The sequence below is a fragment of the Mirounga angustirostris genome, unplaced genomic scaffold (assembly GCF_029215605.1).
Source record: "Mirounga angustirostris isolate CCGP_5_RB_7025 unplaced genomic scaffold, mMirAng1.0.hap1 SCAF_7, whole genome shotgun sequence".
In the NCBI taxonomy this organism is placed as follows: Eukaryota; Metazoa; Chordata; class Mammalia; order Carnivora; family Phocidae; genus Mirounga; species Mirounga angustirostris.
The window spans coordinates 126,154,971-126,182,315 of record NW_026991715.1 but is presented as its reverse complement, the minus strand read 5'-3'; the positions used below and the strand labels follow the sequence as shown (position 1 = coordinate 126,182,315).

The window sequence follows — 27,345 nt, the reverse complement described above, 5'->3', positions numbered from 1 at the left end:
TGTTTTCTTTGCATCTTTGAGACTGTGCTTCTTAGAGCTCGTTCCTGTGTCCTGGTTTCATGCTTTCCCTATTTCTCCTCTGGTGTGCAGATTGGATGAGCTGAACCTGTCCTGGTGTTACGACTTCACCGAAAAGCATGTGCAGGTGGCTGTCGCGCATGTGTCTGAGACCATCACCCAGCTCAATCTCAGCGGCTATCGAAAGAATCTGCAGAGATCAGGTAAGCCCCTCCGGGCCCTGGACCCTTCCCAGCAACCATGGCATTAGTAGGTTTGATTTCTTGAAGAGCTCCTAAGAACTCTTGAAGAGCATCATTTGTCGCATGTAATCCAGTGCACCTGTTCTTAGTCCCATTTTTCAGGTGAGGTCGCAGCTGATCGGAAAGGGTAGGTAAAGGCAAACAGCTGGTGGGGTAGCATCAAGATCGGAATCCAGAATCTCGAAGTGGAAACCTTTATACTTGAAACCAGTTTATTTCTAAGCAGAACGTCTTTTAATCCGCTAAACTAGTAGGTACGACCTGCAACAGAAAATAGATGAATGCCGTGTTGGTCAGTATGAAGCAGTGGTTCTCAACAAGGGGCAATTTGCCCACCCGGGGACATTTGGGGAGGTCTGGAGACCTTTCTGATTGCCATAGCCGCGGGGGTGTTCCTGGCAGCTAGTGGGCAGAAGCCGGGAATGCTGGTGAGCAGAGTGCCCAGGACAGCAGCAGAAGAACACAAAAAGATAATCTGATCCAAAATGTCAGTAGTGCCAGGGTTGAAACCCTGTTATAAACTCTGTTTATAGGTTTATATTTACAGCTCTTTTTAATTCAACGTAAGAGGACGATGAGGTTGTCTAGTTGAACACGGGCATTTGAAGTGAGGGGTAATGCGTGAACATTAACAGTCTTCATGAGCCTCGACGTTCATTCATGCTTTGATTTAATTGTCTAATATTGGCGGAATCCTGATCGGCAGAGAGAAGTGTTTGCAAATGGCAGGGATTCTTTTGGATGGCTTCCCCTCTCGATCCCAGGCCGTGGGCTACACAGAGCCTCGCTGAGCTACCACACCTCAGCCGTATCTTCACGACTTGATGTTGGCTCATGAAAGTGCTTCGTTTTTATAGTTTTTATGATACTTTAAAAGATTTGAATCAAGCATTTGCAGAGTGTGTCTTCTTAGAATTTAAGTAGTAGTTGAAAACTGCTTCTCCAGAACAGGATGTGCCTCTGCCAAGTAAGGTGTATCAGGCTATTGAAAAGAGGAGCTGGGTTCTTGGGGGCGTCCAGGCGGTTGGGGCCTTTGGCTGTGCTCGAGTCCGGATGCCTGCATCTTCAGGCGAGAATTTTTTTTTTCAACAGCCATGACAGCAGCAGTGTGTCTCTCTTCCCACTCTCCTATACACACAATATTTGTGTTCTGCAATTTTTTCCCCTTTAAACATTGTTTGATATCTGATGACAGTATTATATAGTCATTCTCAAAAATACATAAAATATGGAAAAATACCAAGAAAAACAAAACATCAGTAATCTCACTAACCTCTTGCTGGTCTTTTTCCTGCATAAAATTGTTTTTTAAAGTGGGACATAGTGCATGAAATACTTTGTAGTATGCTTCCCCCTCCCCGCCCCGGTAATCCCATTTTTAGTAGTTACACCACATCATTTTCAGTGGCTATGTGGTATTCCATGAAATAGATATGGAATAATTTGTATCGATTCAATAATAATTTTTTTCACTTGATCTCCTTGTAATGGACTTTTAGAGTCTTTCCAGTTTTTTTCCTTTTGTAAACAACCTTGTCACGGACAGAGACAAATCTTGGAGTGCATTTCTCAGGGTGGATTCTTAAAAGTGGAATTGCCGAGTCAAGGATTAGGCTCTGTTCTTAAGCTTTGGGTCGTTCTTGCCAAATTGCCTTCCAAGGATTTTCAGCTCCTACCAGCGAGCAGCCTCTTCACATCAAATCCCACCACTGGTTCTTCCCTGTTCATCCCCAAGCTGAGAAAAGGCAGTGCCTCATTGACATTTCCTTCCCATATCTGAATTTCCCATTTCTTTATTGAGAGTTTTTCTGAATGAAACAGAGCTCTAGGTGCAAGGTTGAGAGACTCTGCTGTAGGCAGGCTGCTGTTAATCTGTCCAAGTTTGGCTTAAAACTCTTCTCTTTGTTCCTCCAGAAAAGAATAGAGAGCCTGTTTACCAAGCTCTGGCAAGAATAACAGGTAATCAAATCCTGCTTGCTGGACACATTCAGGGCAAGGGCTAAGATCTGGAGTTTAAGTTGGAGTGTGTGTATTCTTAGTTATACAGTGGGCATTGGAGATTTTTTTAATGTCTTTAACAGTGGCACCCACTTCTTCACTATTTAGAAGATAATACGAATGTCCTTTTAGCTCTTAGACTGGTGCCAGTCCGCCCGGTTCAAGTTCCTGTTCTGCCGTTTACTCGGTAGTTTTGAGCAAGTTGCTATACTTCCCTGTTCCTCAGTTTCCTCATCAGTAAAACGGAGATAGGAGTGGAAGCCATCTCTTAGAGTGGTAGTAAGGAGGAAGTGGGTGAATCCCATGGAGCGCGTTAACCCTAGTGAGTGTGCAGTGATCATCCCTGTTATTTTTGCCAGCCCCATGGGGCAGTCGGGAAGCACAGTCAGGGTCCTGGAGGACCAGCTCTTGGTCTTGGATTTGACATCGCCTCCCTCCTTAAAATGACAGGTTAGATTTGGGGGTTTGTAAGATGCCTTGTGTCTCGGGTAGATCTCCAGCTTGTGGCAAAATGAAGGGGACAGTGTGTAGAGGGACTCTTAGCAGTGACTACTGTTTACTACCCCTTTCCACTGAGGGATGCCAGGGCTCAAATGAGGGCTGGAGACTGACCAGTTCTACCCCCCAAGGTTTTGTTCTTTCCTAGGTGGCATCGAAATGAGATTGGATCTGACTGGGGATTTGGGAGATGGCTGGTGGGCTGGCTAGGTAATGGGTCACTCAAAATTGTACTGTGCACTTCTTCGTTTTTTAGTCACTCATTAAACCAATGTTTATTGAGCACCTACGATGCACAAAGCCCTATTCCCGACTTGGGAGCTGTGGCCTTGAACAAAACCAGTGAAGTCACCGCTGTGCAGCTTACACACAGGGTAACACACAGCGGGCAGGGATCCAGGCAACCCACAAATAACCAAATGTGATGAAAGGAGGTGAAATGCAGGGAGGAAAAATGGAGCAGAGAGACCAGGCAGAGTATTGGCCAGAGGGGGACTGTTTTCAGATGGAATGGCCAAAGAGAGGGCCTCTCCCCAGAAGTGACACCTGAGCAGAGGCCTGACTGAGTGAAGGTGTGAGCTGTACAGATAAGTGAGGAAAGAACGTTCTGGAACTGGGACCAGCAAGTGCAAAGGCCTTGACATGGGAGCCATTGAGAGCGGGAACAAGAAGCACAGTAATAGGAGGTAAGATAGCCTAGGATTCTCTAAGCCAAGGCAGAAGCTTTCGTCGGATTTTCTCTGAGTGAGATGAGAAGCCACGGTAGCATTTTGAGCAGGAAATGATAGGATCTGACTCCCCTTTAAAAGTCGTCTTCGAGTGCTGTGTTGAGAAAAGGCTGTAAGAGACTCGGGGGGTGACACGGGACATGGTAAGAAATGATCGGACATTACAAGCCAACAGACTGGATGTGGGATGTGAGAGAACAGTTGAGTGTGCCTCCCAGGGTTTCGGCCTGAGCAGCTGGATCAGTGACATTAGCACTTTCTTAGAGACAGGGAAGGACCAGATTTAGAAGAGAAATGAAATACTTGTTTTTAGGCATGAATTTGAGCTGCCTGTCCCACATCGCAGTGGATGTGTTGAGGAGCCAGTTTAAAATGCAAGTCTAGGATCCAGGGGAGGGAATGGGGCTGAAGACAGAACTGTGGGAAGAAAAAACCCCAACCGTGAATGAAGCTTGTTTATTTTTAAAAATAAATAACATTGGGGCGCCTGGGTGGCTCAGTCGTTAAGCGTCTGCCTTCGGCTCAGGTCATGATCCCAGGGTCCTGGGATCGAGCCCCACATCGGGCTCCCTGCTCGGCGGGAAGCCTGCTTCTCCCTCTCCCACTCCCCCTGCTTGTGTTCCCTCTCTCGTTGTCTCTCTCTCTCTGTCAAATGAATAAATAAAATCTTTAAAAAATAAAAATATAAATAAATAAATAAAAATAAATAACATTTATTGATTGATTTTCTTTTTTTTAAGAGAGCGCGGGGGCGGGGAGGGGGGCGTCCTTGACCTCACGACCCTGAGGTCATGACCTGAGCCAAAATCAAGAGTCGGACGCTTAACCAACTGAGCCACCCAGGCGCCCCTATTGATTCATTTTCTGAATACAAAGTAGCACATGTGACTCTTCAAATTCTGAAAAGTTACCTTGTAATCCTACCACCCTTGGATGTATTTCCGTCCAACCTTCCCCTCCTACCCCCAACCCTATGAACCTTTTTTCTCTCTGTGAGTTTGTATATAAATATGAGTTTTTGAGTGTATTTTTACTAAATTGAGATTATAGTGCATTGTATATATTTTGTTTTCACTATACAGTATATCTTGAGTACTTTTTCATGTCATGAAATGCTATTTAAAAGCTTTAGAGTAACTGCCATTGGTATTGTGTTCCACAGAATGGGTGGAGGTTAATGAATTGAAATAATTGGGGAAGGGGCTATTTTAACTATTGCTAAAATGAGTATCTTCATGCACACCTCATTGTTTTTCTTTTTTTTTTTTAAGATTTTATTTTTATTATTTATTTGACAGAGAGAGACAGCAAGAGAGGGAACACAAGCAGGGGGAGTGGGAGAGGGAGAAGCAGGCTCCCTGCAGAGTGGGGAGCCCGACGCAGGACTCGATCCCAGGACCCCGGGATCATGACCTGAGCCGAAGGCAGTTCCTTAACCGACTGAGCCACCCAGGCGCCCACACCTCATTGTTTTTCTAAAAGTGGAATTACTGAGTCAAAGAGTCAAGTGTAAAATGCTCAGAACACATCAAAAAATCAGTTCACCCCCCCCAAAAAATCAGTTTGCTCCCCTGAAAGGCTACATAAAATTAAATATGCATTTGTAGTATATGTGGGACATGCTTTATTATATTTCATCAATTCTGGATATTATGATAGAATTTTTTTTCATTTGATAACTGAAAAGCAATATTTTAATTTTATTTTGCCTTTCTTGCTCCATATTTCTCTGTTTGGCCAAGTATCACATCATATTCTTTGCCCATTTTCTATGTTTATCTTTCTTTACTCTTCATATAAGACCATTAACTCTCTGTTTAATGTATGTTGGAAACATTCCCAGTTTTCTGATACTTCTTTAATTTTATGTTTTGTTTTTGCTTTGGCATGGTAGACTTAAAATTTTTATGTAGTAAATTATCAGTGTTTTTGTGTTTTCCTTTGTGTTTAGAAAATCCTTACTTATCCCAAGATCCAATGAATAATTACCCTATATTTTTTGCATTTTAGGACTTCATAATATACGTGGAATTTATTTGGAGATATTATTTGAGTTGGAGAAACAAGTTTCTTTCTGCTTATAGTAGCAATGTCATTTTTAAAAATAATCCATGATTTCCCCCATTGATTTTAAGTGCTACCTTTATAATACAATATTTGTTTATAGATGATGGTGTTTGGTTTTGCATTTTGCTAGTGTGAGTAGGATTTTTTTTTTTTCCTTTTTCCCCCAGCTAGGTATTGCAGATACACAGATAAGCTATGGATTGTTATTAACTTATCATATTACATAGTTCTCTTACTGTTCCCAGTTGATTCTCTTGGATTTTCTGGGTTCAAAATTTTATATGCCAAGATGGTGATTTTGTGTTTTATTTCTAATAGGGTGACTCTAATTGCATTCATTGTTCCAAGCTTCTAGCACAAAGTTAAATGATGGCATTGATAGCAGATACCCTTGTCTTGTTCTTCATTTAATAGTGACCATCATTTTTTTCCCTAGATGTCTCTACTTTAGTTGGAAGATGCCCCAATCTTGTCCACCTAGACTTAAGGTATTTTTTTTTCATTTATTTATTTTAAAACAAAAATTGAAAAATCATGACTGCTCACTTTTCCTCACTGAAGGAGGAAAGCATCTTAACATGTTGAATTGAAGGAACCAAGCGGTTGGTTATTTCTGTTTTCTCCATCTGAACTGATGCATAGGTTTTGAATCTTCTCTTCTGCTCTGTTCCAGCGATAGTGTCATGCTGAAGAACGACTGCTTTCCAGAATTTTACCAGCTCAACTACCTCCAACATCTCTCACTCAGTCGGTGCTATGATATAATACCTGAAACTTTACTGTAAGTATTTCATTTTCTAGAAGTAGGAGAAGACAGGGGAAAAAAGAGATGTCACTTGGTGTTAATATCTGTTATTATTAATAGCAGATGCTTAAAACTGGAACATCTGGAGGGGAGGTGGGTGAGGGACTGGGGTCACTGGGTGACGGGCATTAAGGGGGGCACATGATGTGATGAGTGCTGGGCGTTGTATGCAACTGATGAATCACTGAACTCCACGTTGAAACTAATGATGTACTATATGTTGGCTAATTGAATTTAAATTAAAAAATAATTAAAACGTGAACATCAATATTGGTGTACCACAAATAGGTTAGGGAAGTCCAGCAAAACAGAAAAACCAAGGTAAAAGTTCTTTGCTTAAAAATATCTTGGAAAGTTGACTGGGATAGTTTACTAAACATTTATTATTTAGCTAGAAGCAGGTTTAAATATTAGAATACCATACTCCAGTATTTGGAAGACTTGCAAAAGGAGAAGACCACTTTTACCTCCAGGGAGCTCAGAGTATAAATGGGGAGGCAGACCCAATGGGGGCTTCCCCTCCTGCCCCACATTTTTCAAATCAACTCCAGTTGATTCTGAAGGGCTCCCTCTGGGCTGAGAGGAAAGTTCTGTAATCTTCTAGAAATGTCTATCCTGGACGGTGGTCAAAGAATGGGAAGAATGGCATCATGTAATGGTAAATGTCATGAGTCCAGTGCTGTCTTGGAATGGGGGAGACTGAAGTCCAAAAGAGTGAAGTGACTTAATCTGAAGCTATAAAGTAAGTTAATGGCTGAGCTAGGTCTGCATCCTAGGTTTTCTGGACAGATGAAAATAGTCTGTAGCTAATCCGGTAGCTCTTATGAGGGTTAATTTTATACCTGCTCAGCAACTTTTCACCAAATCAAGGGAGTGCAAAAAGGAGTCTGGTCTTTCTTTTAGAAGGTGCTATTCCCAAGTCATCCTAGGAATAACGCTGTCTATTTATTTTCCTTTCTTTTATCCCCAACGGGCTGGAAAATCCTTCCTCGTGTAGGATGTAAATGTATAGCAGTTTTATTGAAAACAACAAGAAGTCAGTATCTTGAATTTGGCCAGGTGCCGTTCTTATTCCAGCCAGTATGCCCTGATTGAGGCTGCTGCCTTCTTGTAGCCCACTCCCCAAATGAAGGGGATTTAGCTTCTGGTTCCTACCAAAGAAGGGTGGTGAATTTGAACAAAGAATTTAGTCCTTGAATGATTGGTTTGGATCTTCTAAGTTAGTTTCAAGAACTAATAAATCAGATACTTAAGCTATACAGGGTTAACTAGTAGAATTAGAGATAGAGAATCCAGTAATAACATTTTTAATTAATCACTTTAATTAATCTTGGGGCTCAGGGGCTCAGCCAGTATCTCATTTGAAAAAGCACTGCCTAAAAGGGACGCCAGTTTTTGCTTCCATGGCTCTTAGACGGTAGGGTGTGAATGCATATACATGGAACCCTTATTAAAATCTTGTGCCCTCTAGTATCCAGAACTCCTAGGAGCCTCTGACGTCCACCAAGAAAGGCGTCTCTGTCATCCGTCTTTCCTGTCCTTGCCATCTAGGCTTCATTACCTGTGCAGCCCCTGGGGACTACAGTGATCAGTCTTTTTCAGTCGCTTTTCTCAAGAGAATCTGTCCCCATGTCTCACTTCTTTCTCTCCAGATAAAGAAGCTAAGCAGTAATCCCCAAATGTTTTTTCTTGAGCAGAGGCTAAGGGAAGGCTGTGAGCTCTCACAGTTTTAATATCTTTATCCAGTAGGATAATAACACTTATGGAGTCCTACCTGCAGGCAGTGTGAGTTGGTGGTGGACCTCAAGTCACCTATGTTTGAACCCTTACTGCCTTGTTGTGACTTGTCTAAACCTTATCTTGAAATAAGAGAAACAGGCATCAAGAGTTTAGTTACAGACCACCAAAAAAGAATGCAAACAGGGGAAAAAAGATGCTCTCCTTGTACTTTAATGTAAAAGAGTATGTTTCTTCAGGCATTATGTAAGTAGTACACTAGTTAACCTCATGAATCCATGAAGATGAGTTTGCCTACACCCTATCCTTAGAAGTTTTGTAAGATAAAGTGTTATTTTCTCTAACTCCATTCTGGCAGCTGATGTACTCGAAATTCATAGTAAGAATTCTAAGATCCTCAGTAGTAATTTTGAGAAAGCCATTTATGCTAAAGAATTTTTATTTCTCAGAAGTGGGAAAATAAAATTTGAGCGACTTTCTTCTGTAATACTAGTGCTTTAGAATACTTGGGAAACTCCAGGTTTTTCTTCTACAGGATACATCCGCATTGTATCTGTTTCCTTCAGCCTGAATTGATCTTATTCCTTATGTCCAAACTTTCTTCTGATTATTCCATATCTCTCGTTCAAGTAAGAAAGCCACACTGGAGGTAATAAACTGATCTGAGATTAGGAGAGACTAAATAAAAAGTCTGTGGTAGGAGAATTTGTAGTTAAGCATTTATAAGATTTTATAAGGAAAACAGGATTGTGTAGTTGAGGTAAGGTGTGAACCTGTGAAAGGGTCTATAAATATCTTTTGTTTACTCAGATGAAACAGAGATACACAAGACATTATCAGTGTCCTTTTATACTACTTAAATTGGAAATAGTGGCTCTTCAACTGTTCATTGCTATTTACTGTCCTTTGGTTGCTCTTCAGTCTAAAGAGATGCTTATAAATTTGTTCTGTTGTGTTGTAGATGACACATGTACTAAGGGGCTTTCAGTGTTTTTTTTTGTTTTGTCTCCTTCAACTTTTAAAGGACTTTCTGGCTTTTTGATTCAGATCGCGCACCATCCCATGGTATGCAGCTCACTCCTTTCTCACCTAGGACACCTCAGTGTCTTCTGAGAGTGTTGCTGTCATTTCCTTACGCCCACCAAGGCTCCTTCCTAACGCTGTTGTGAGAACATTTCTTCTGCTCTATCTGCTGTATATCCTTTCCTCACTCCCACCTACAGTGTCTGCTTCTCGTACTGCCTGATACTCTCCACCGTAGGATGACTTACAGTTTGGCTGATTCAGATATCCCAGCACCCAGATTCTCATTACAAAGTCCTCAAATACTCAGATTTCACATAAGAGGGAGTTAAGGTTGGGGCAGAATTGCTGTCATCTTAAGTGATGTTGAATATAAACATCTGTGTGCTGCGACCTTTCTTTGCACTCCTGTTTCTGTATTCCAGAGGTTAGTTTACTTTAAGAAGAATAGTACTTTGTTTTTCCTGATTTTCTTTTTTTGTCTGTTGTAACCTCCAGCTCTTATTGTCCTTTTATGAACACCAAGCATATTTATTTTACTTAGATAGTACTTTTATTTTTTAAATTACCCTTTATCTTTCTTCAGCTAACATGTATTAAACATCTGTGGTGTTTAATACACTTGTTGAATGTGGAATAAGTACATTTGGGGGGTAGTGGGGTGACTGGGAGAGTGGGTTGAACGTGGAGAGTCCTAAGGCCAACAGAACAGTTTGAGTTCCGTAAACACGAGGGCTGCATCAAAGGCCTGGGGGCAGAGGGGGTGGAGGGGTGACATAAGCTGAGCTAGGCTTTAGGAAGATGCCTTGGACATTGGTATATAGAATAGGCTGGCAGGAAGAGAGATTGGAGGCCAGGTAACTGTTACTATGAGGAAAGTTTGGGGGGTTTTTTTAGTAATTATTGGCAATATGAAAATATAAAGGATGCTTCTAACGCCAGGTCATTGATGTGTTCATTGATCTGCAGTGGGATTTTGTTGATATTCCAAACTAAATATTCCCTTTCCTAAGACTTTGTACTGTGTGTCCCAACCTGGAGCAAATACAGATCAGAGAGATGAATTTCTAAGCACATAGATCTGAGTAAAAGAAGAAAGAATCATTACCAAAAGTATTTACTTTGGGGAAACAGGCTCCCTTTTTTGTGGACCGGAATGTCACTGTTGACAGAGTCGTATTTCACTTAATGGGAAATAGCTGAGAAGAGGATTGGCATATACGTGACCCCCCCCACCCAAAAGTAATATGTTGAGAAGTCAGATGGCTTTTGCCTCTCGTATAAAAGGTGTGACCAATTACTCCTTTTCTCCATCTGCACCCAACTACATAGCCCTATCTGAAGTACCTTAGCAAAGTTGCTGTTAGGTTTTATCACAGGTAATGGACTTATTAAGAAGTTACCTTAACTTCTGCAGCTCATCTTTTGAGAGGAGGAAACTAGTTCAAATAAAGGTCAAGTCCATGCTTTGAAATTACATGTAACCTGTGATGATTCTTTACCATCACTAGCTTCTAGCTTCTCACCACACAGTAACTCCTCTCAATTTAAATCAAGAATGGAGAAGGGAAACAACTATGGTTGGATTTTAAATAAACCTCAGCGTGTTTAGGTGGTGAGAAAACATTTAACAAAATGTGCCTGCGTGGGTCCTAAGGCCATGTTGTCCAAGCTGTGGTCCGTGCTTTCTGGTTTGACTCACCTTTGCTATTTTCTCAGATCATTGATTGTAAATTCTGTTTTCAGTTTGCATTCTATAGACTAGGATACAAATGGTCAAAATTGGGTCATATAACTCTAGTGGATCAGTCACCATAGATACTGCTACTCTGAAAGGTCTCTCTCCTTTCCAGTGAACTTGGAGAAATTCCCACACTAAAAACACTACAAGTTTTTGGAATCGTGCCAGACGGTACCCTTCAACTGTTAAAAGAAGCCCTTCCTCATCTACAGATTAATAGCTCCCATTTCACCAGCATCGCCAGGCCAACCACGGGCAACAAAAAGAACCAGGAGATATGGGGCATCAGATGCCGGCTGACGCTGCAGAAGCCCAGTTGTCTATGAAGTATTTATTGCGGGATGGTGTCCCCTCTTTTCTTTGGAACAGGGAAAATAGGCAGGAAGCCCGCCTGCTGGAGCACTCAGCTATTTTTATTCTTGGTTTTCCCTTTGCCTTCTTTCTGCAAGTATATTAGATGACCATTTGAGAGCGAAAACTATGAAGTTTTGCTTTTTCTAAATAACCAGAAAAGGTCTGGTCACTGCTTCTAGTGCACTTAAGAGCCTAAGTTTAAGGCCTTTTGGAATTTTAGGAGAGCCTATTAATTTCAGGATACCTTAAACAGCAAGATTTGAGCCACCTTTCAAGTGCCCTTCTTATTCAATCTATTTAGAATCAAGCGTAAGAATCATGACCAGCAAATCATTTTCATGATCTATATGGTAACTTTCTTCTATTTAATTTCTCAGTATTGCTTTATGAGACGTAGATTGGTAGAAGTATTTGTATTGTGAACGGAACAAAAGGAGAATCTAGGATAGTAGCATTTTGGCAATCTCTTCTGGAGAGCGAAAAATAGGCCTTTCACCTTTGCCTTTAGGTTTGAAATTAGGTTCATGGAAACAAAAAACCTAAATGAAAAACAACTAACCAATCAGCGGTAAAGAATTGGTACAGCTTTTGAAGGCTCAAGAGGCAATTTTCTATGACGGGTTAATCTGAAGTATCGAAGTTTCCTTCATGTCCTGTGCTCCCAGAATTCCGAATTAGCTGAGGAAACATAACTCTGGTCTTCTGACTTTATGATCAAATGATGTTAACGTGGGTTCTTTAGCTTTTAAGATGACTCGCTGTGTTTTAGAAAGGTGGTAGTAGCCAGTCTTTATTCTTGAAATGTTGGCTGGAATGCCAAACTGAAGGTGCCTGCCATTTTCCTTTATTGCCAAGGTTCTTCAAGTTATTTTTATGTTACTCTGGAATCAAGTATTTTAAATTGCCTTCTTAAAAAAAAAAAATTGTCTCCCACAATAATTGTTTGAAAGTCATTGTTGTCTAAAGCTCTTGGACCTAGAGTTCCCTGAGAACTACGTGTTCGTTGACTCAGAAATACACCCTCGAAGTAGGTTCGAGTTCCAAAGCAGTAAAAAACAACTTGAAACTACATAAAAGTTAAGACTCAGGTGTGGAATCTTTGGATAGCAACAGTGATTTTTTTTTTTTAATGGTGTCTAGAAGAAAACGGATTAAATTCTACTTAAAAAAAAAAAACACTAATTTCTTTAAATTGATGACCTTCCCATAGGTTCAAAATGGAACAAAAAGAGCTAAAACCTGTTATTTCTATTAACATTGTTTTTAAATCAGACTTTTCAAATGTTAGAAACAACGATATGAAGTGCCCTGATCTGCTCAGACCTAAGGAAGAACATTTTAAAGTGGCGTTATATGGGAAATGATTATGTTTCAATTTTGTGCTAGTTAAAAAGTGCTAAATATAGTACATGAAATTATTGTTTACAGATTAGTGATGGGGCTGATAGTAGGATCCATTTGGACTGTGATTTCCAGATGCCCTCAAACATACAGTACTTCCAAACTCAAGTCTAGCCATAAGCTATTTTGCTAACATGTCAGAGTAATCTGTATTTTTGTATGTGATTTCTACTTTTATAGACCTGTTTTAAAATAAAACACATTTTTATAAAAATGAGTACTTCCGCTAAGTTGTATTCCTTTGTTCTTTTTTTCTTAAGTACTGTGGTTAAAATTAGAAAGCACTTGGTATGGTGTGCCTTTGGTATGTATGGTGTGCCCTTGGTCCCAGCCCTCTAGTTAAAGACCTACAAAACTAGCCCTAAAATGGTCTTCTTTGTTCCATCCACTTCATATGGATTTAATTTGACACAAAAAGTCAAATTAAAATGATAGTGTGTAATGCTTTCTGAGAAGGTGCTAAGTACAGACTTACTCTTATCTTTAAAGTGCTTCTAAAATAGTAATATTTATAAAACATTTGAAATGAGGGTGATACTAATAAAAGGCAGCTGGTAGCACTTTTTAAATACAGACTGGACCAACTTTCACTGTATATTTTACTCCCGTTAGGAAGCTGTTTGACTAGATCACTCTGGACCTAAGAGGTCTTGGGAATTCAATTCCCTTTGAACCATCCATTCAAATGGTAGAATAGTGATTCTTGCTGAACATCACCCTTTTTTTTTGCTGCTTTTTGTTATGCTCTTTATCACTACTACAATTCCTTCTTTAATTATGAAAAATGTCAAATACGTGCAAAAATTTATGATGAACCTCATCATTCACTTTTGTCATTAACTTATGATCCTATCTCATTTTATCCATCATCGCAACCCCCCACTCACACCCACACCCGCACAAATTACTTTGAAGCAGAATTTATAAATATTTTAGTATATACATCTGAAAGAGATTCTCCTGAATTCTGAAGCATAAATATCAAGATGCTGTTGGAAATTCCCTAGTTGGTCTCCAGTGCTTTCCTTACACGGCTTTGTTTGATGAGGCTCCAGACGTCCGGCGTGATCCACACCTGCATTTGATTGGCACTCTCATAAGTCTCTTAATCTTTGAGTTCTGCAAACCGCCCCCCCCCGCCGGCTTTTTACCTTACAGTTTATTTATTGAAAAAAACGAGGTTGTCCTGTGTTCTACATTCTGACTTTTGTTGATGTGATTCCTGGAGTGACATATAACAGGTTAATCTGTCCCCTACTTCCAGATTCAGCAGCAAAAAGCCCTAGACCAAGGGTGATTTTTGCCACCCAGGAGACATTTGGTAATATCTGAAAACATTTTTGGTTGTCACAAGCAGAGAGGTGCTGTTGGCATCTAGCTGGCAGAGGCTATGGGTGCTACTAACTAACCATCTTACAATATATAGGACAGCTCCCCACCACAAAGTAGTATCTGGTTCAAAATGTCAGCAGTGCCGGGGTTATGAAACCCTGATCCCAAGGCTGATCTTACAAGTTCTGTTTTTAGCGAATCGATTCTTGCTAGGTGGTATCATGCTCTTCCATCAGGAGGCACGTAACATCTGGCTGTCATTCTTTTTATGTTTCTAACACCTGTCTGTGGCCCTTGATTCCTCCCTCTCCTACACCCACAAGTTCCGGAGATCTGAATTTCTGGATAAAGTAACTTGTATCCCTTCCGTTCTGGTGAACTTGATTTCAGTCCAACGTTTACTGAAGATCTACAATGTGGAAGATGCTGTGTTTGAGCGACAGCACCTGGGACAGTGCAGAGCATCTGAGGAAGGGCATGAAGTAACCCAGAGACTAGGAAAACTAGAAAGAAACCCCTTTCCACTGGATACCCTAACCCTGCCTGGAACAAACAAAAAGGCAGCTCCTCTTGTTAACACTCCTCTCCCTTTCCTAAACTAGCCGAATATCCAAGGAAGTCAAAAAAAGACTCTTTATCATGAGGCCAACTCTTTGTGATACGGGTTGAAGCTCTAGACGGGCGATATTTTACTCTGACACTGCATTTAAAGTGGATAATCTACAATAACCCATTTAAAATCCTCACAGAATCATTTAAAAGATTAATACAATGACTTTTGGAAGAATCATTCCACGAAGAGAAAAGATGTGAAGAGAAGATCTGAGGCAGGAGGAAATAGCTGTATAATAAAGTGTAATTACCAAAGATATTTTAAATAGATTATTTTCTGGTGAAAGCCAAGAAGAACCAGCCTAGTATGACAGCGTCATTTAAGCCCTCTTCATCCATTCGAAGAAAGTAACTGTGGGGAAATAAACAGCATTTGTAGTTGGGGGAAATGTCTATTTAGAAGAAGAGTTTGTAAAAACCTGGTTCTCAGATACTTTCCTACTTACTTCAAATATCCATCTATCATATCCCCCCCCCCACACACACACACCATAAGGAAAGAATGTTAAATTTCAGTATGTTAAAACTATTGTTTATTATTGTAATTAGCAGTTTCTTCCCTAGCTCTGTCAGTCTTTACTCATTGTGCAAAGGTACAGATGAGAACTCATTGTCCCCACTCCTGAGGAACTCACAATCAACTGGTATCAAAAGCTGTATCTTACTCAGATCTCTTCAACAGTTTTTTCAGGATCTCTAATTTTGATTTTATTTTTTTAGCTATTGATATTTGATTTCTAAAAGGAGAAATGGGGGCGCCTGGGTGGTTAAGCGTCCAACTCTTAGTTTCGGCTCAGGTCATGATCTCACAGAAGTGAGATCAAGCACTGCATCGGGCTCTGTGCTCAGTGTGGAGTCTGCTTGTGACTCCCTCTCCCTCTGCCCTTCCCGCCGTTCTTTCTCTCTCTCTGTCTCTCATAAATAAATAAATAAATAAATAAATAAATAAATAAATAAATAAATAAATCTTTTTTAAAAAAGAGAAATGAACGAAATTAGTTCTAACCCATGCCTTTACTATCCTATAAAATAATCAAATTAAAATATTCTTTTCTAATTTTCTCTTTAATTCCTCCTTATTTAGTCAGTAATTTTCTTGAAAATGTATCTTAAAACCCATGACACTTAAAAAAAATACTCTTCTGTTTTCCTGAATGTAGAATACTTAATAATCCTTCTTGTTGACTTATGCCCTAATCCCCTGATGCTTATTTTTAATGTTAAAGAATGCACTGCATTTGAAATAAACAATTCCTCCTTGTAGCTCAGCAATTCATCAGTATATTTACTCTTATCTCTTCCCTCTCATATATAGAATTCTTTTCATTATATCATATGTCACGTTATCCCTGGATTTTTTTTGCACAATTGTCTTGGTAGACACTATCCCTAAGTATAATGATGCACATATTACGGTACATTGGCACAATGGAGTGAATTTTTTAGTGATTTAAATCCTGAATTACCTCTTTTTGTTTTTAAGTCCTTTTTTAAACTGAAGTACAGTTGACATAAGTTCCAGATGTATAGCAGGCTGATTCAACAATTACACATTACAAGTGATCACCATGGTAAGTGTAGTCCCCATGGGTCACCATAGAACATTATTACAGTATTATTGAATAGTCAATAATATCCCTATGCCGTACTTTTCATCTCTATGACTTAATTGATAACAAAGTTCATACCTCTTAATCCCCTTCACCTATTTCGCCCAACCCCCATCCCTCCTCGCCTGTAGCAGCCTACCAGTTTGTTCTCTGTATTTGTGAGTCTCTGTTTTGTTTGGTCGTTTTCTTTTTTAGATTACACATTTAAGTGAAATCATATGGTACTTGTCATTCTCTGTCTGACTTCTTTTACTTGGCATAATACCCTTTAGGTCTGTCCATGTCACAAACGGCAAGATTTCATTTTTATAGGTAAATAATATTTCACTGTATACCACAGCTTTGCCCATTCATCTATTGATGGACACTTAGGTTGCTTCCGTATTTTGGCTATTGTAAATAATGCCGCAGTGAACATAAGGTTGCATATATCTTTTTGAATTAGTGTTTTTGTTTTCTTCAATAAATATTCAGAAGTGGAACTGCTGCATCATATGGCAGTTTTATTTTTAATGAGCCTACACATTCTTTTCCATAGTGGCTGCATCAATTTACATTCCCACCAACAGTGTACAAGGGTTCCCTTTTCTCCACATCCTTGCCAACACTTGTCTTTTTGAAAATAGCCACTCTGACAAGTGTGAGGTGATATATCATTGTGATTTTAATTTGCAGTTCCCTGATGATGAGTGATGTTGAGCATCTTTTCATGCGTCTTTTGACCATCTGTATGTCGTCTTTGGAAAAATGTCAGTTTGGGTCCTCTGCCTATTTTAATCAGATTATTTTTGGTATTGAGTTGTGTGAGTTCTTTATATATTTTGGATATTAGCCCCTTATCGGATATGTTATTTGCAAATTATCTTCTCCCATTTACTACTTTTTTTTTTGACAGTTTCCTTTGTTGTACAAAAGCTTTTGATTTTGATGTAGTTCCATTTGTTTATTTTTGCTTTTGTTGCAGTTCCCTGAGGAAACACATCCAAACAAATACTGCTAAAACCGATGACAAAAGAGTTTACTGCCTATGTTTTCTTTTAGGCGTTTTATGGTTTCAGATCTTTCTTACATTTTAGTCTTTAATCCGTTTTCAAGTTTATTTTTGTCTCAGGTGCAAGAAAGTACTGTAGTTTTATTCTTCTGCATGTGGCTGTCCAGCTTTTCCTGCACCACTTATTGAAGAGGCTGTCTTTTCCCCATTGCATATTCCTGCCTTTGTCATAGATTATAGTTGATCCTTGAACAAAATGGCTTTGAACTTTATGGGACCTCTTATATGCATATTTTTTAAATAAATATATTGGAAAATTTTTTGGAGACGTGACAATTTGAAAAAATTCTCAGACGAACCATGTAGCCTAGAAATATTGAACAAAATTTTAAAAAGATAAGTATGTCATGAGTGCATAAAAATATGTAGACACCAGTCTGTTTCATCAGTTACTACCATAAAATAAACACAAACCTATTATAAAATGTTAAAATTTATCAAAGCTTACGTAAGCACACACAGACTGTACATGGTGCCATTTTGCAGTTGAGAGAAATGTAAACAATGTAAAGATGCAGTATTAAACCGTGATTGTATAAAATTAACTGTAGTACATACTGTGCTATTGTGGTAAATTTATAGCCACCTTCTGCTGCTATTGCAGTGAACTCAAGGATTGTGAGTATTCACTTAAATGACCGTGTGAGGCTAACAAGCTCCTCATGAGCAGTTCATCTTCAGTAAGTTGCATATTGCTTTGAAAAAGTAATTTCTCAACAGTTCTCACATACTTTCCATCGCGCTTACTACCATACTGTAAACCTTGAATAATACCTTCGGACCCATATGAAGTGCCGTTAGTGATACTGAAAGTGGTCCCAGGAAGCAGAGCAAAGTCATGATATTACAAGAAAACTTGAATTGCTTGATATGTACCATAGCTTGGGGTCTGCGGTTGCAGTTGCCCACCATTTCAAGGTAAATGAATCCAGCGTAAGGACTATTGTAAAAAAAGAAAAGGAAGTTTATGAAGCTTTTGGTGCCTCTACACTAGGAGGCATGAACACCATGCACTTTTTACAAAATACTTTTTTTTTTTTTTATCTTGTATTGAAAATGCAGCTTTTATATGGGTTTGGGATTGCTCTAAGAAAGGTATACCTATAGATGAATATGATTTGAGAAAAAGTAAGTTCATTATATGACAACTTAAAGAAAAGGAAGGTGAAGCATTTTAAGCTGGAGAATTTAATGCCAGCAAAGGATGGTTTGATAATTTTATAAAGAGGTTTGGCTTAAAAAATGCCAAGGTAACAGGAGAAGCAGCTTCTGCCAACAAAGAAGCAGCAAACAAGTTCCCAGACCGCATTAAGAAAATCATTGAGGAGAAAGAATATCTGCCTGAACAGGTTTTAATGCAGAGGAAAGTGGCCTATCCTGGAGGAGGAAAAAAAATGCGACAAAAGACATTTATTAGTAAGGAAGAGAAGCACGTACCAGTATGTAAGGCAGGAAAGGACTGGCTACTTTTTTGTCCAAATGCAATTGGGTTTATGACCAGCACTGCCCATTGCTAACCCCCAAGCCTTGAAGGGAAAAGATAAACACCAACTGCCAGTCTTTTTCATTGAGAAGGCCCAGACAATAAGAACTCTTTCTAAATTGGTTCCATCAGTGCATTGTCCCTGAAGTCAGGAAGTACCTTGCTATTAGGGGACTGCTGTTTAACATTCTTTTGATATTGAACAAGGCCCCTGGCCATCCAAAACCTTGTGAGTTTATCACAGTGATCTACTTGCCACCCACCCACCCCCGCCCAACACAGTATCTCTAATTCAGCCTCTTGATCAGGAGGTCATAATGACTTTCGAAGCTTATTACACACAGTACTCTATGGAAAGAATTGTCAGTGCCATGTAAGAGAACCCTGACAGAACATTATGAAAGTCTGGTAGAATTTTACCATTCAAGATGGCATGGTTATAGAAAAAGCCATGAAAGCTATCAAGCCCTAAACAAATTCTGGCTGGAGAGAATCATGCCCAGATGTTGTTCATGACTTCACAGGATTTACGACAGAGCCAATCAAGGATATCACGAAAGAGATTGTGGATATGGCAAAAAAAAAAAAAAAGGGGGGGGGGATGAAGACTTTCAAGGTAAGGTTTTTGGAGAAATTCAAGAGCTAATAGACACCACACCAGAGGAATTAACTAAAGATAACTTGATGGAGGTGAGTGCTTCTGAACCAATGCCAGGTGATGACGAAGAGGACATAGAAGCAGTGCCAGAAAACAACTGACATTAGACAGTCAGGCAAAAGGATTCTGATTCTTTAAGACTGCTTTTGATTTCTTTTACTACCTGGACCCTTCTATGATATGGGCACTGAAACTAAAGCAAATGGTGGGAGAAAGCTGGTACTGTATAGAAACATTTTTAGAACACTGAAAAAGCAAAAAGGACAGAAATTATGATGTATTTCCGTGAAGTTACCCTGAGTGTGCCTGCCTCCCCTCCATCTCCTCCACCTCCTCCACCTCTTTGCTTCTGCCATCCCTGTGTCTCTGTGCAAGAACGGCCCCTCCTCTTCCTCCTCCTCAACCTACTCAACATGAAGACAATGAGGATGAAGACCTTTATGAGATCCATTTAATGAAAAATAAATAATCCTGCTGTACAGTTAATAAACTTAGCTGTTGTACATATGTATGTCTTCATGTGAAAATCTAACTGTATGGCGAGAACCATCTGATATGTTTTTGTGTCATCATCACCATCACCTAAGTATTCATAGGGCAGAACGTCATGTGCAAAACATGTATGGAAGTAGATAGCCTATCCTTACATAGGCGTAAGGTGAGTGATATTTAATATAAAACTAATAACATTCTTACTATTCTGTAACTGCTTTGGAAGAATTACAGTGTGCCTCTTTCTTGTAGTTGGAGAGACTATATCGGCCTATTATCAAGGTACATGGTTTTTCAAAAAAAAATGTAAGTGTTTCCAATACTGTGTTATCAATGACTGTAATACTCTATGCCATAAGTATTTTTTTTAAGGTTTTATTTATTCATGAGAGTCAGAGAGAGGCAGAGGCAGAGGGAGAAGCAGGCTCCCCGCCGAGCAGAGAGCCCGACGTGGGGCCCGATCCCCAGGACCCTGGGATATGACCTGAGCCGAAGGCAGACGCTTAACCATCTGAGCCACCCAGGTGCCCCATATATGTCGTAAGTATTTTATAATGATTCATTCACTGGTGTACAGGCTAGGGCACTGTGAAACCATTATTTACACTAGGCTACTATAAAGCAATGATATTACTGCTGCTTTGTAATCGATGCATGAATCGTTACACCTGTAAATATGAATTTGTTTTTCACATTGTCTTTTCATTTTTGATGTTTAGTGTTAATATGTGTAACATTAATAGTGTTTTGTATAAGATGATATTAGTAATGACACATGATTACTCATAAACAGATGACGTAAATTTGTGGGATTGATAAATACAATAAGTATAGTACTATAAATGTATTTTCCTTATGATGTTCTTAATATTTTTTCTGTAGCTTTATTGTGAGAATACAATATATAATACACACACAAAATGTGTTAACCAACTGTTTAGATTATCACTGAGGCTTTCAGTCAACAGTAGGCTGTTAGTAGTTAAGTTTTGGAGGAGTCAGAATCCTTTGGAGGATTAACTGTGCTGGTTGGGGCACCAGTGCCCCTAACCCCCACATTGTTCAAGGGTCAACTGTCACTGACCTTCCAAGTATGGGTTTATTTCTGGGCTCTTACCCACTGATCTGTGTGTCTATCTGTGCCACTACCATGTAGCTTTGATGACGGTAGCTTTGTAGTATAGCCTGAAATCAGAGTGATACCTCCAGCTTTGTTCTTCTTTCTCTCAGATTGTGTTCAGATCTTTCGTGGTTCCATACAAATTTTAGGATTATTTATCCTAGTTCCATGAAAAATGTCACTGATATAGGGATTGCACTGAATCTGTAGGGTTGCTTTGGGAAGTATGTACTTTTTAACAATATTAAGTCTTCTAATCCAGGAGCACAGAATATCTTTCAGTTTGTGTCATCTTTAATTTCTTTCATCAGTGTCTTACAGTTTTCATAGTTTTTCTTTCATCTCCTTGGTTATATATATTTCTAGGTGTTTTATTCTTTTTGATAGAATTATAAGTGGGATTGTTCTCTTAATTTCTCTTTTGCATAGTTTATTATTAGTGTATAGAAAACAACAGATTTCTGTATATTGTGTATTATGCAACTTTCCCAAATTCACTTATTCTAATAGTTTTTTGGTGGAGTCTTTAGGGTTTTCTATATATAGTATCATGTAAAAGGCAAACAGTGACTGTTTTACTTCTTCCTTTTCGGTATGGGTGCTTTTATTTTTTTTCTCATTTGATTCTGTGACTAGGATTTCCAATACTACACTGAGTAAAAGTGGTGAGAGTGGGCATCCTTGTCTTGTTCCTGATCGTAAAAGAAAAGCTTTCAGTTTTTCACTGTTGATTATGATGTTAGTTGTGGGTTTTTCATATATGGCCTTTATTATGTTGAGGTTTCTTTCCTCTATACAAACTCTGTTGAGAGGTTTTATCATAAATGGATATTGAATTTTGTCATCTATTAAAGTGATCATGTGATTTTTATCTTTTTTTTAAAGATTTTATTTGACAGAGAGAAAGAGAGAGAACACACAAGCAGGGGAAGCAGGAGGGAGAGGGAGAAGCAGGCTCCCTGCTGAGCAAGGAGCCTGATGTGGGACTCAATCCCAAGACCCTGAGATCATGACCTGAGCCGAAGGCAGACATTTAACCAACTGAGCCCACCCAGGTGCACCTATTTTTATCTTTGTTAATGTGGTGTATCATGTTGATTGATTTGTGGATATTGAAGCACCCTTGCATTTCTGGAATAAACCCATCATACTATATGATCTTTTTAATATATTGTTTGCTAATATTTTGTTGAGGGTTTTTGCATCTATGTTTGTCGGGGATATCAGCCTGTAATTTTTGTTTGTTTGGTAGTGTCTTTGTCTAGTTTTGTTATCAGGTTAATGCCAGCCTTGTAGAATGAGTTTGGAAGTAAGTGTTCCCTCCACTTCAATTTATTGAAAAGGATAGGTATTAACTTTAAAAAAAAAAATATTCGCTAAAATTTACCTGTGAAGCCATCTGGTCCTGGACTTTCATTTGCTGGCAGTTTTTTAAATTATGGATTCAATTTCTTTACTAGTAATTGGTCCATTAAGGTCTTCTCTTTCTTCCTGATTCAGTTTTGGAAGATTATATTCTTGTAGGAATTTATCATTTTTTCAAGGTTGTCCAGTTTATTGGTGTAGACTACTAATAGTAGTCCCTTATAATTCATGGTATCAGTTATAACTTCTCTTTGAATTCTGATTTTATTTATTCGGGCCCTTTTTCTTGAGTCACCTAGAGGTTTATCAATTTTGTTTATCATTTCAAAGAACTAATTCAGTGTTTTCTTTCTTTTTGTCTTTATTTCTGCTCTGATCTTTATCATTATCTTCCTTCTGCTAATTTTGGGTTCTGTTTATTCTTCTTTTTCTAGCTCCTTTAGTTATAAGGGTAGATTGAGATTCTTCTTGTCTCTTGAGGTAGGCCTTATCACTCTACAAACTTTTCTTAGAAGTGCTTTTGCTGCATCCCACAGATTTTGGAGTATTGTGCTTCCAGTTTCATTTATCTTTAGGTATTTTCTGATTTCCTCTTTGATTTCTTCATTGACCCATTTGCTGTTGTTTAGCCTCCACATGCTTGTATTTTTTCCATTTTTTTCCCTGTAATTAATACCTATGTTCATACTGTTGTGGTCAGAGAAGACAGTTCTTGCTAGGATTTCACTCTTAAATTTATTGAAACTTGTTTTGTAGCCTAACATGTGATCTGTTCTGGAAAATGTTCCATGTGCACTTGAAAAGAATGTGTATTGTCCTGTTTGGGGATGGAGTGTTCTGTATATATATCCTAAGTCCATCTTATCTAATGTGCCATTGAAAGCTACTGTTTCCTTATTGATTTTCTGTCTGGATGATGATATAAGTGCAGTGTAAAAGGCCCCTACTATTACCATATTACTGTCAATTTTTCCTTTTATGTCTGTTAATATTTGCTTTATATATTTAGGTGCTCCTATGTTAGATGCATATTTATAAGTGTTATATCGTCTTGTTAGGTTGATTCCTTTACCATTATGTCAGGCCCTTGTCTCGTTAGTTGTTTTAAAGTCTGTTTTGTCTGACAGTATTGCTCACCCCCAGCTTTCTTTTCATTTCCATTTACATGGAATATCTTTTTCCATCCCTTCACTCTCAGTTTGTGTGTCTTTTGGTCTGAAGTCTCTTGTAGGCAGCAGGTCTTTTCTTTTTTTAATTTTTATATATTCAGCTACTCTCTTTTGATTGTATTCAGTCCATTTACATTTAAAGTAATTATTGATAGGTATGTAATTATTGCCATTTTGTTGTTTTCTGGTTAATTTGCATTTCTCTTCTGTTGTCGTCCCTTGTGGTTTGAGAACTATTTTTAGTGTTATGTTTGGATTCTTCTCTATTTATGGTGTATCTGTTAAGAGGTTTTTGGTTTGTGGTTACCATGAGGCTCATATATAACAACCTATGTATATAGCAGTCTGTTTTAAGTTGATGGTTGTTTACATTTGAAAGCATTCTGGAAACACATTTTTACCTCCCCATGTTTTGTTTTTGACATATTTTATGTATCCCTAATTACTGTAGTTGATTTTACACTTTTTCTTTTAACCTTCCAACTAGCTTTAAAGTTGTTGATCCACTACCTTTACTGTATGTTTGCTTTTACCAGTGAGTCTTTCATAATTTTCTTCTAGTTATGGTCTTTTCTTTTCCACTTAAATAAGTTCCTTTAATATATCTCATAAGGCTGATTTACTGATGAACAATTCCTTTAACTTTTGTCTGAAAAACTTTCTCTTCAATTCTGAATGATAATCTTGCCAGGTAGAGTGCCCTTGGTTGTAGGTTTTCTTACCACTTCCTTCTGGCCTATAAAATTTTTGCTAAAGAGTCAGCTGATAATCTTATGGGGGCACATAGTTGTTTTTTTTTTTTTTCTTAAGATTCTCTTTTAGTTTTTTAACATTGTAATTATTGTATCTTGGTACAGACCCCTTTGGGTTCATCTTTGCATTCTGGACCTGGATGTCTGTTTCCTTCCCCAGGTTTGGGAAATTTTCAGTTATTATTGTTTCTTCATGTAAATTTTCTGTCCCCCTCTCTCTTCTCCTCTGGGACCCATATAATACTGTTAGTACACTTGATGTTGTCTAAGAGGTCCCTGCAATTATCCTTATTTTTTTTTTTTTCTTTTTGTTCAGCTTGGGTGATTTCCACAACCATGTCTTCCAGATGCTGGTAGTACTTGTGCATAATCTAATCTGCTGTTGATTCCCTCTAGTGTATTTTTGTTATTCTTTGGGTCTGATTGGTTCTTTTTTATATTTTCTATATATTTGTTGAAGTTTTGTGTTTCTTCCAAGTTTGGTATCTTTATGACCATTACTTTGAACTCGTTATCAGTAGATTGCTTATCTCTGTTTCATTTAATTCTTTTTGAGGTTTTGTCTTGTTCTTTGGTTTGAAATATATTCCTGTCTCCTCATTTTGCCTGTGTTTTTGTATATTCAGTAGATCAGCTGTCTCCCAGTCTTGGAGTGGCCTTATGTAGAAGGTGTCCTGTGGGACTCAGAAGTACAATCCAATCTGCTTATCACCAGAACCAGGCACTCCAGGGTTGTCACATGTTGGGAGTGTGCACTCTCCTGTTGTGGCTAGGGCACAAGTGCTGTGAGCATGCTGCTGGGTAGAACTGACCCCCAGCTTAGCTGGTTGCAGCACCCAGGTACAGTTGCTATAGATGCACTGGTAGGCTGGGCTGCTACCCCAGAGGAGGAGCCACTTTGGGGTGAGAGGAGCATTGGATCAGACCAAGGCAGCCCACTGAGTGTAGTGGCATGGGAGCTGTTTTGGAGGGGTACATGCTGGAGCAGGTCTGGTTAGATGGATCAGGTCTGCAGGGGAATGCCAGGTAGGATAAGGCAAGCAGTACTAGCTAGCTAGGTAGAGCCAGAAATGGTGCCTACCACCACTAGACCAGCCAGGTCCTTTGTCAAAGATTAACTGCATATAATATACAATAAATAATTATGTTTATTTCTGGGTTTTCTGTTCTGTTCCATTGATCTAGGTGTCTGTTTTTGTGCCAGTACTATACTGTTTTGATTACTACAGCTTTGTAATATAACTTGAAGTCCCTAATTGTGATACTTCCAGTTTTGTTTCTCCTTTTCAAGATTGCCTTGGCAATTCAGGGTCTTTTGTGGTTCCATTACAAATTTTAGGACAGTTTGTCTAGTTCTATGAAAAATGCTGTTTGGATAGAGATTGCATTAAATCTGCAGATTGCTTTGGATAGAATAGACATTTTACCAACATTTGTGCTTCCAATCCATGAGCATGGAATGCCTTTCCATTTCTTTATGTCATCTGTCATCAGCATTTTATAGTTTTCAAAGCACAGGTCTTTTACCTCCTTAGTTAAGTTTATTCCTAGGTGTTTTATTATTTTTGGTGCAATTGGAATGGCCTTAATTTCTCTTTGCTACTTCATTATTTGGTACAGAAATGCAACAGATTTCTGCATATTGATTTTATAACCCATGATTTTACTGAATTCATTTATCAGTTCTAGTAGTGTTTTGGTGGAGTCTTTAGGATTTTCTATATATAGTATCATGTCATCTGCAAGTAGTAAAAGTTTTACTTCTTCCTTGTCGATATGAATGCCTTCTATTTCTTTTTCTTACGTGATGGCTATGGCTAGGATTTCCCACTTGATTGTGATTTTTTTTAATGTATTGTCAGTTTACTATTATTTTGTTGAGGATTTTGCATCTATGTTCATCAGCTATTGTCCTGTAGTTTTTTGTGCTGTATCTAGTTTTGGTATCATAGTATGAATTTGTAAGTTTTCCTTCCTATTTTTTGAATAGTTTGAGAATAGGTATTAACTCCTTTAAATGTTTGGTATAATTCACCTATGAGGCCATCTGGTCCTGGACTTTTGTTTGTTGGGAGTTTTTGATTCCTGATTCAATTTCATTTCTGGTAATTGGTCTATTCAAATTTTCTATTTCTTTCTGCTTCAGTTTTGGTAGGTTATTATGTTTCTAGGAATTTATCCATTTCTTCTAGGTTTTCCAATGTGTTATATAATTTTTCATAACCTCTTATAATTGTATTTCTGTGGTGTTGGTTATTTCTCCTTTCTCATTTGTGTTTTTTTGAGGAGTCTGGCTAGAGATTTATCAATTTGGTTGATCTTTTCAAAGAACTAGCTCCTGGTTTCATTGATTTTTTTTCTTCTGAGTTTCTGTATCATTTATTTCTGCTCTGATTTTTATTATTTCCTTCCTTCTGCTGGTTTTGGGTTTTGTTTGTTCTTTTCCTAGCTCCTTTAAGTGTAAGGTTAGGGTGTTTGAGCTTTTTCCTGCTTCTTGAAGTAGGCCTGTATTGGTATAAACTTCCCTTAGAATTGCTTTTGCTGCATCCCAAAGATTTCTTGGTTGACCCATTCATTGTTTTAGTAGCATGTCATTTAACCTCCATGTATTTATGGTCTTTCCAGATTTTTTTCTTGTGGTTGATTTCTAATTTCACTGAATTGTGGTTAGAAAAGATGCATGGTAGGATTTCGATCTTTTTGAATTTGTTGAGAATGTTCCATGTGCATCAAGTGACTCTTTGATACAAAATTGTGTTAACTGGTTCTAATGATTTTATACCTATTGTTTATTTTGATACTTAAAAGTAAAATGAATAGAAATTATACTGAAGGCTAGTAAAACATTTAATATGATTTGATTTACTGGGGCTATGAATATAAACACATGTGAAGCATCAAAAATAGTAAGTACTTTACCCTTTGCTTATATAATAAGTCCTCATTCAGTGTGAAATATTAGCAATGACTGAAGTCAATGGGGCACAGCAGTGGAAAAGACCTGAAACATTTTGGGGGAATCTGGTTTTCTAATAATGCTGCTGTAAGAGTTAAGGAAACAAGTGTAGTTTTAAAAAATATAAATAACA

General features: G+C 38.4%; 1 protein-coding gene across 1 annotated transcript in view; it reads left to right on the top strand.

Moving 5' to 3' along the window:
- The window catches only part of SKP2 (S-phase kinase associated protein 2), a 30,661-nt gene extending 18,546 nt beyond the window's left edge, over nt 1-12,115 (top strand). Inside the window, exons 7-10 of the mRNA XM_045862396.3 lie at nt 91-221; nt 5,988-6,039; nt 6,225-6,332; nt 10,970-12,115. Of these exons, the coding sequence (XP_045718352.1) occupies nt 91-221; nt 5,988-6,039; nt 6,225-6,332; nt 10,970-11,183 (505 nt within the window). The 3' untranslated portion in view covers nt 11,184-12,115. The remainder of the gene's footprint in view (nt 1-90; nt 222-5,987; nt 6,040-6,224; nt 6,333-10,969) is intronic.
- Nucleotides 12,116-27,345: the final 15,230 nt, after the last annotated feature.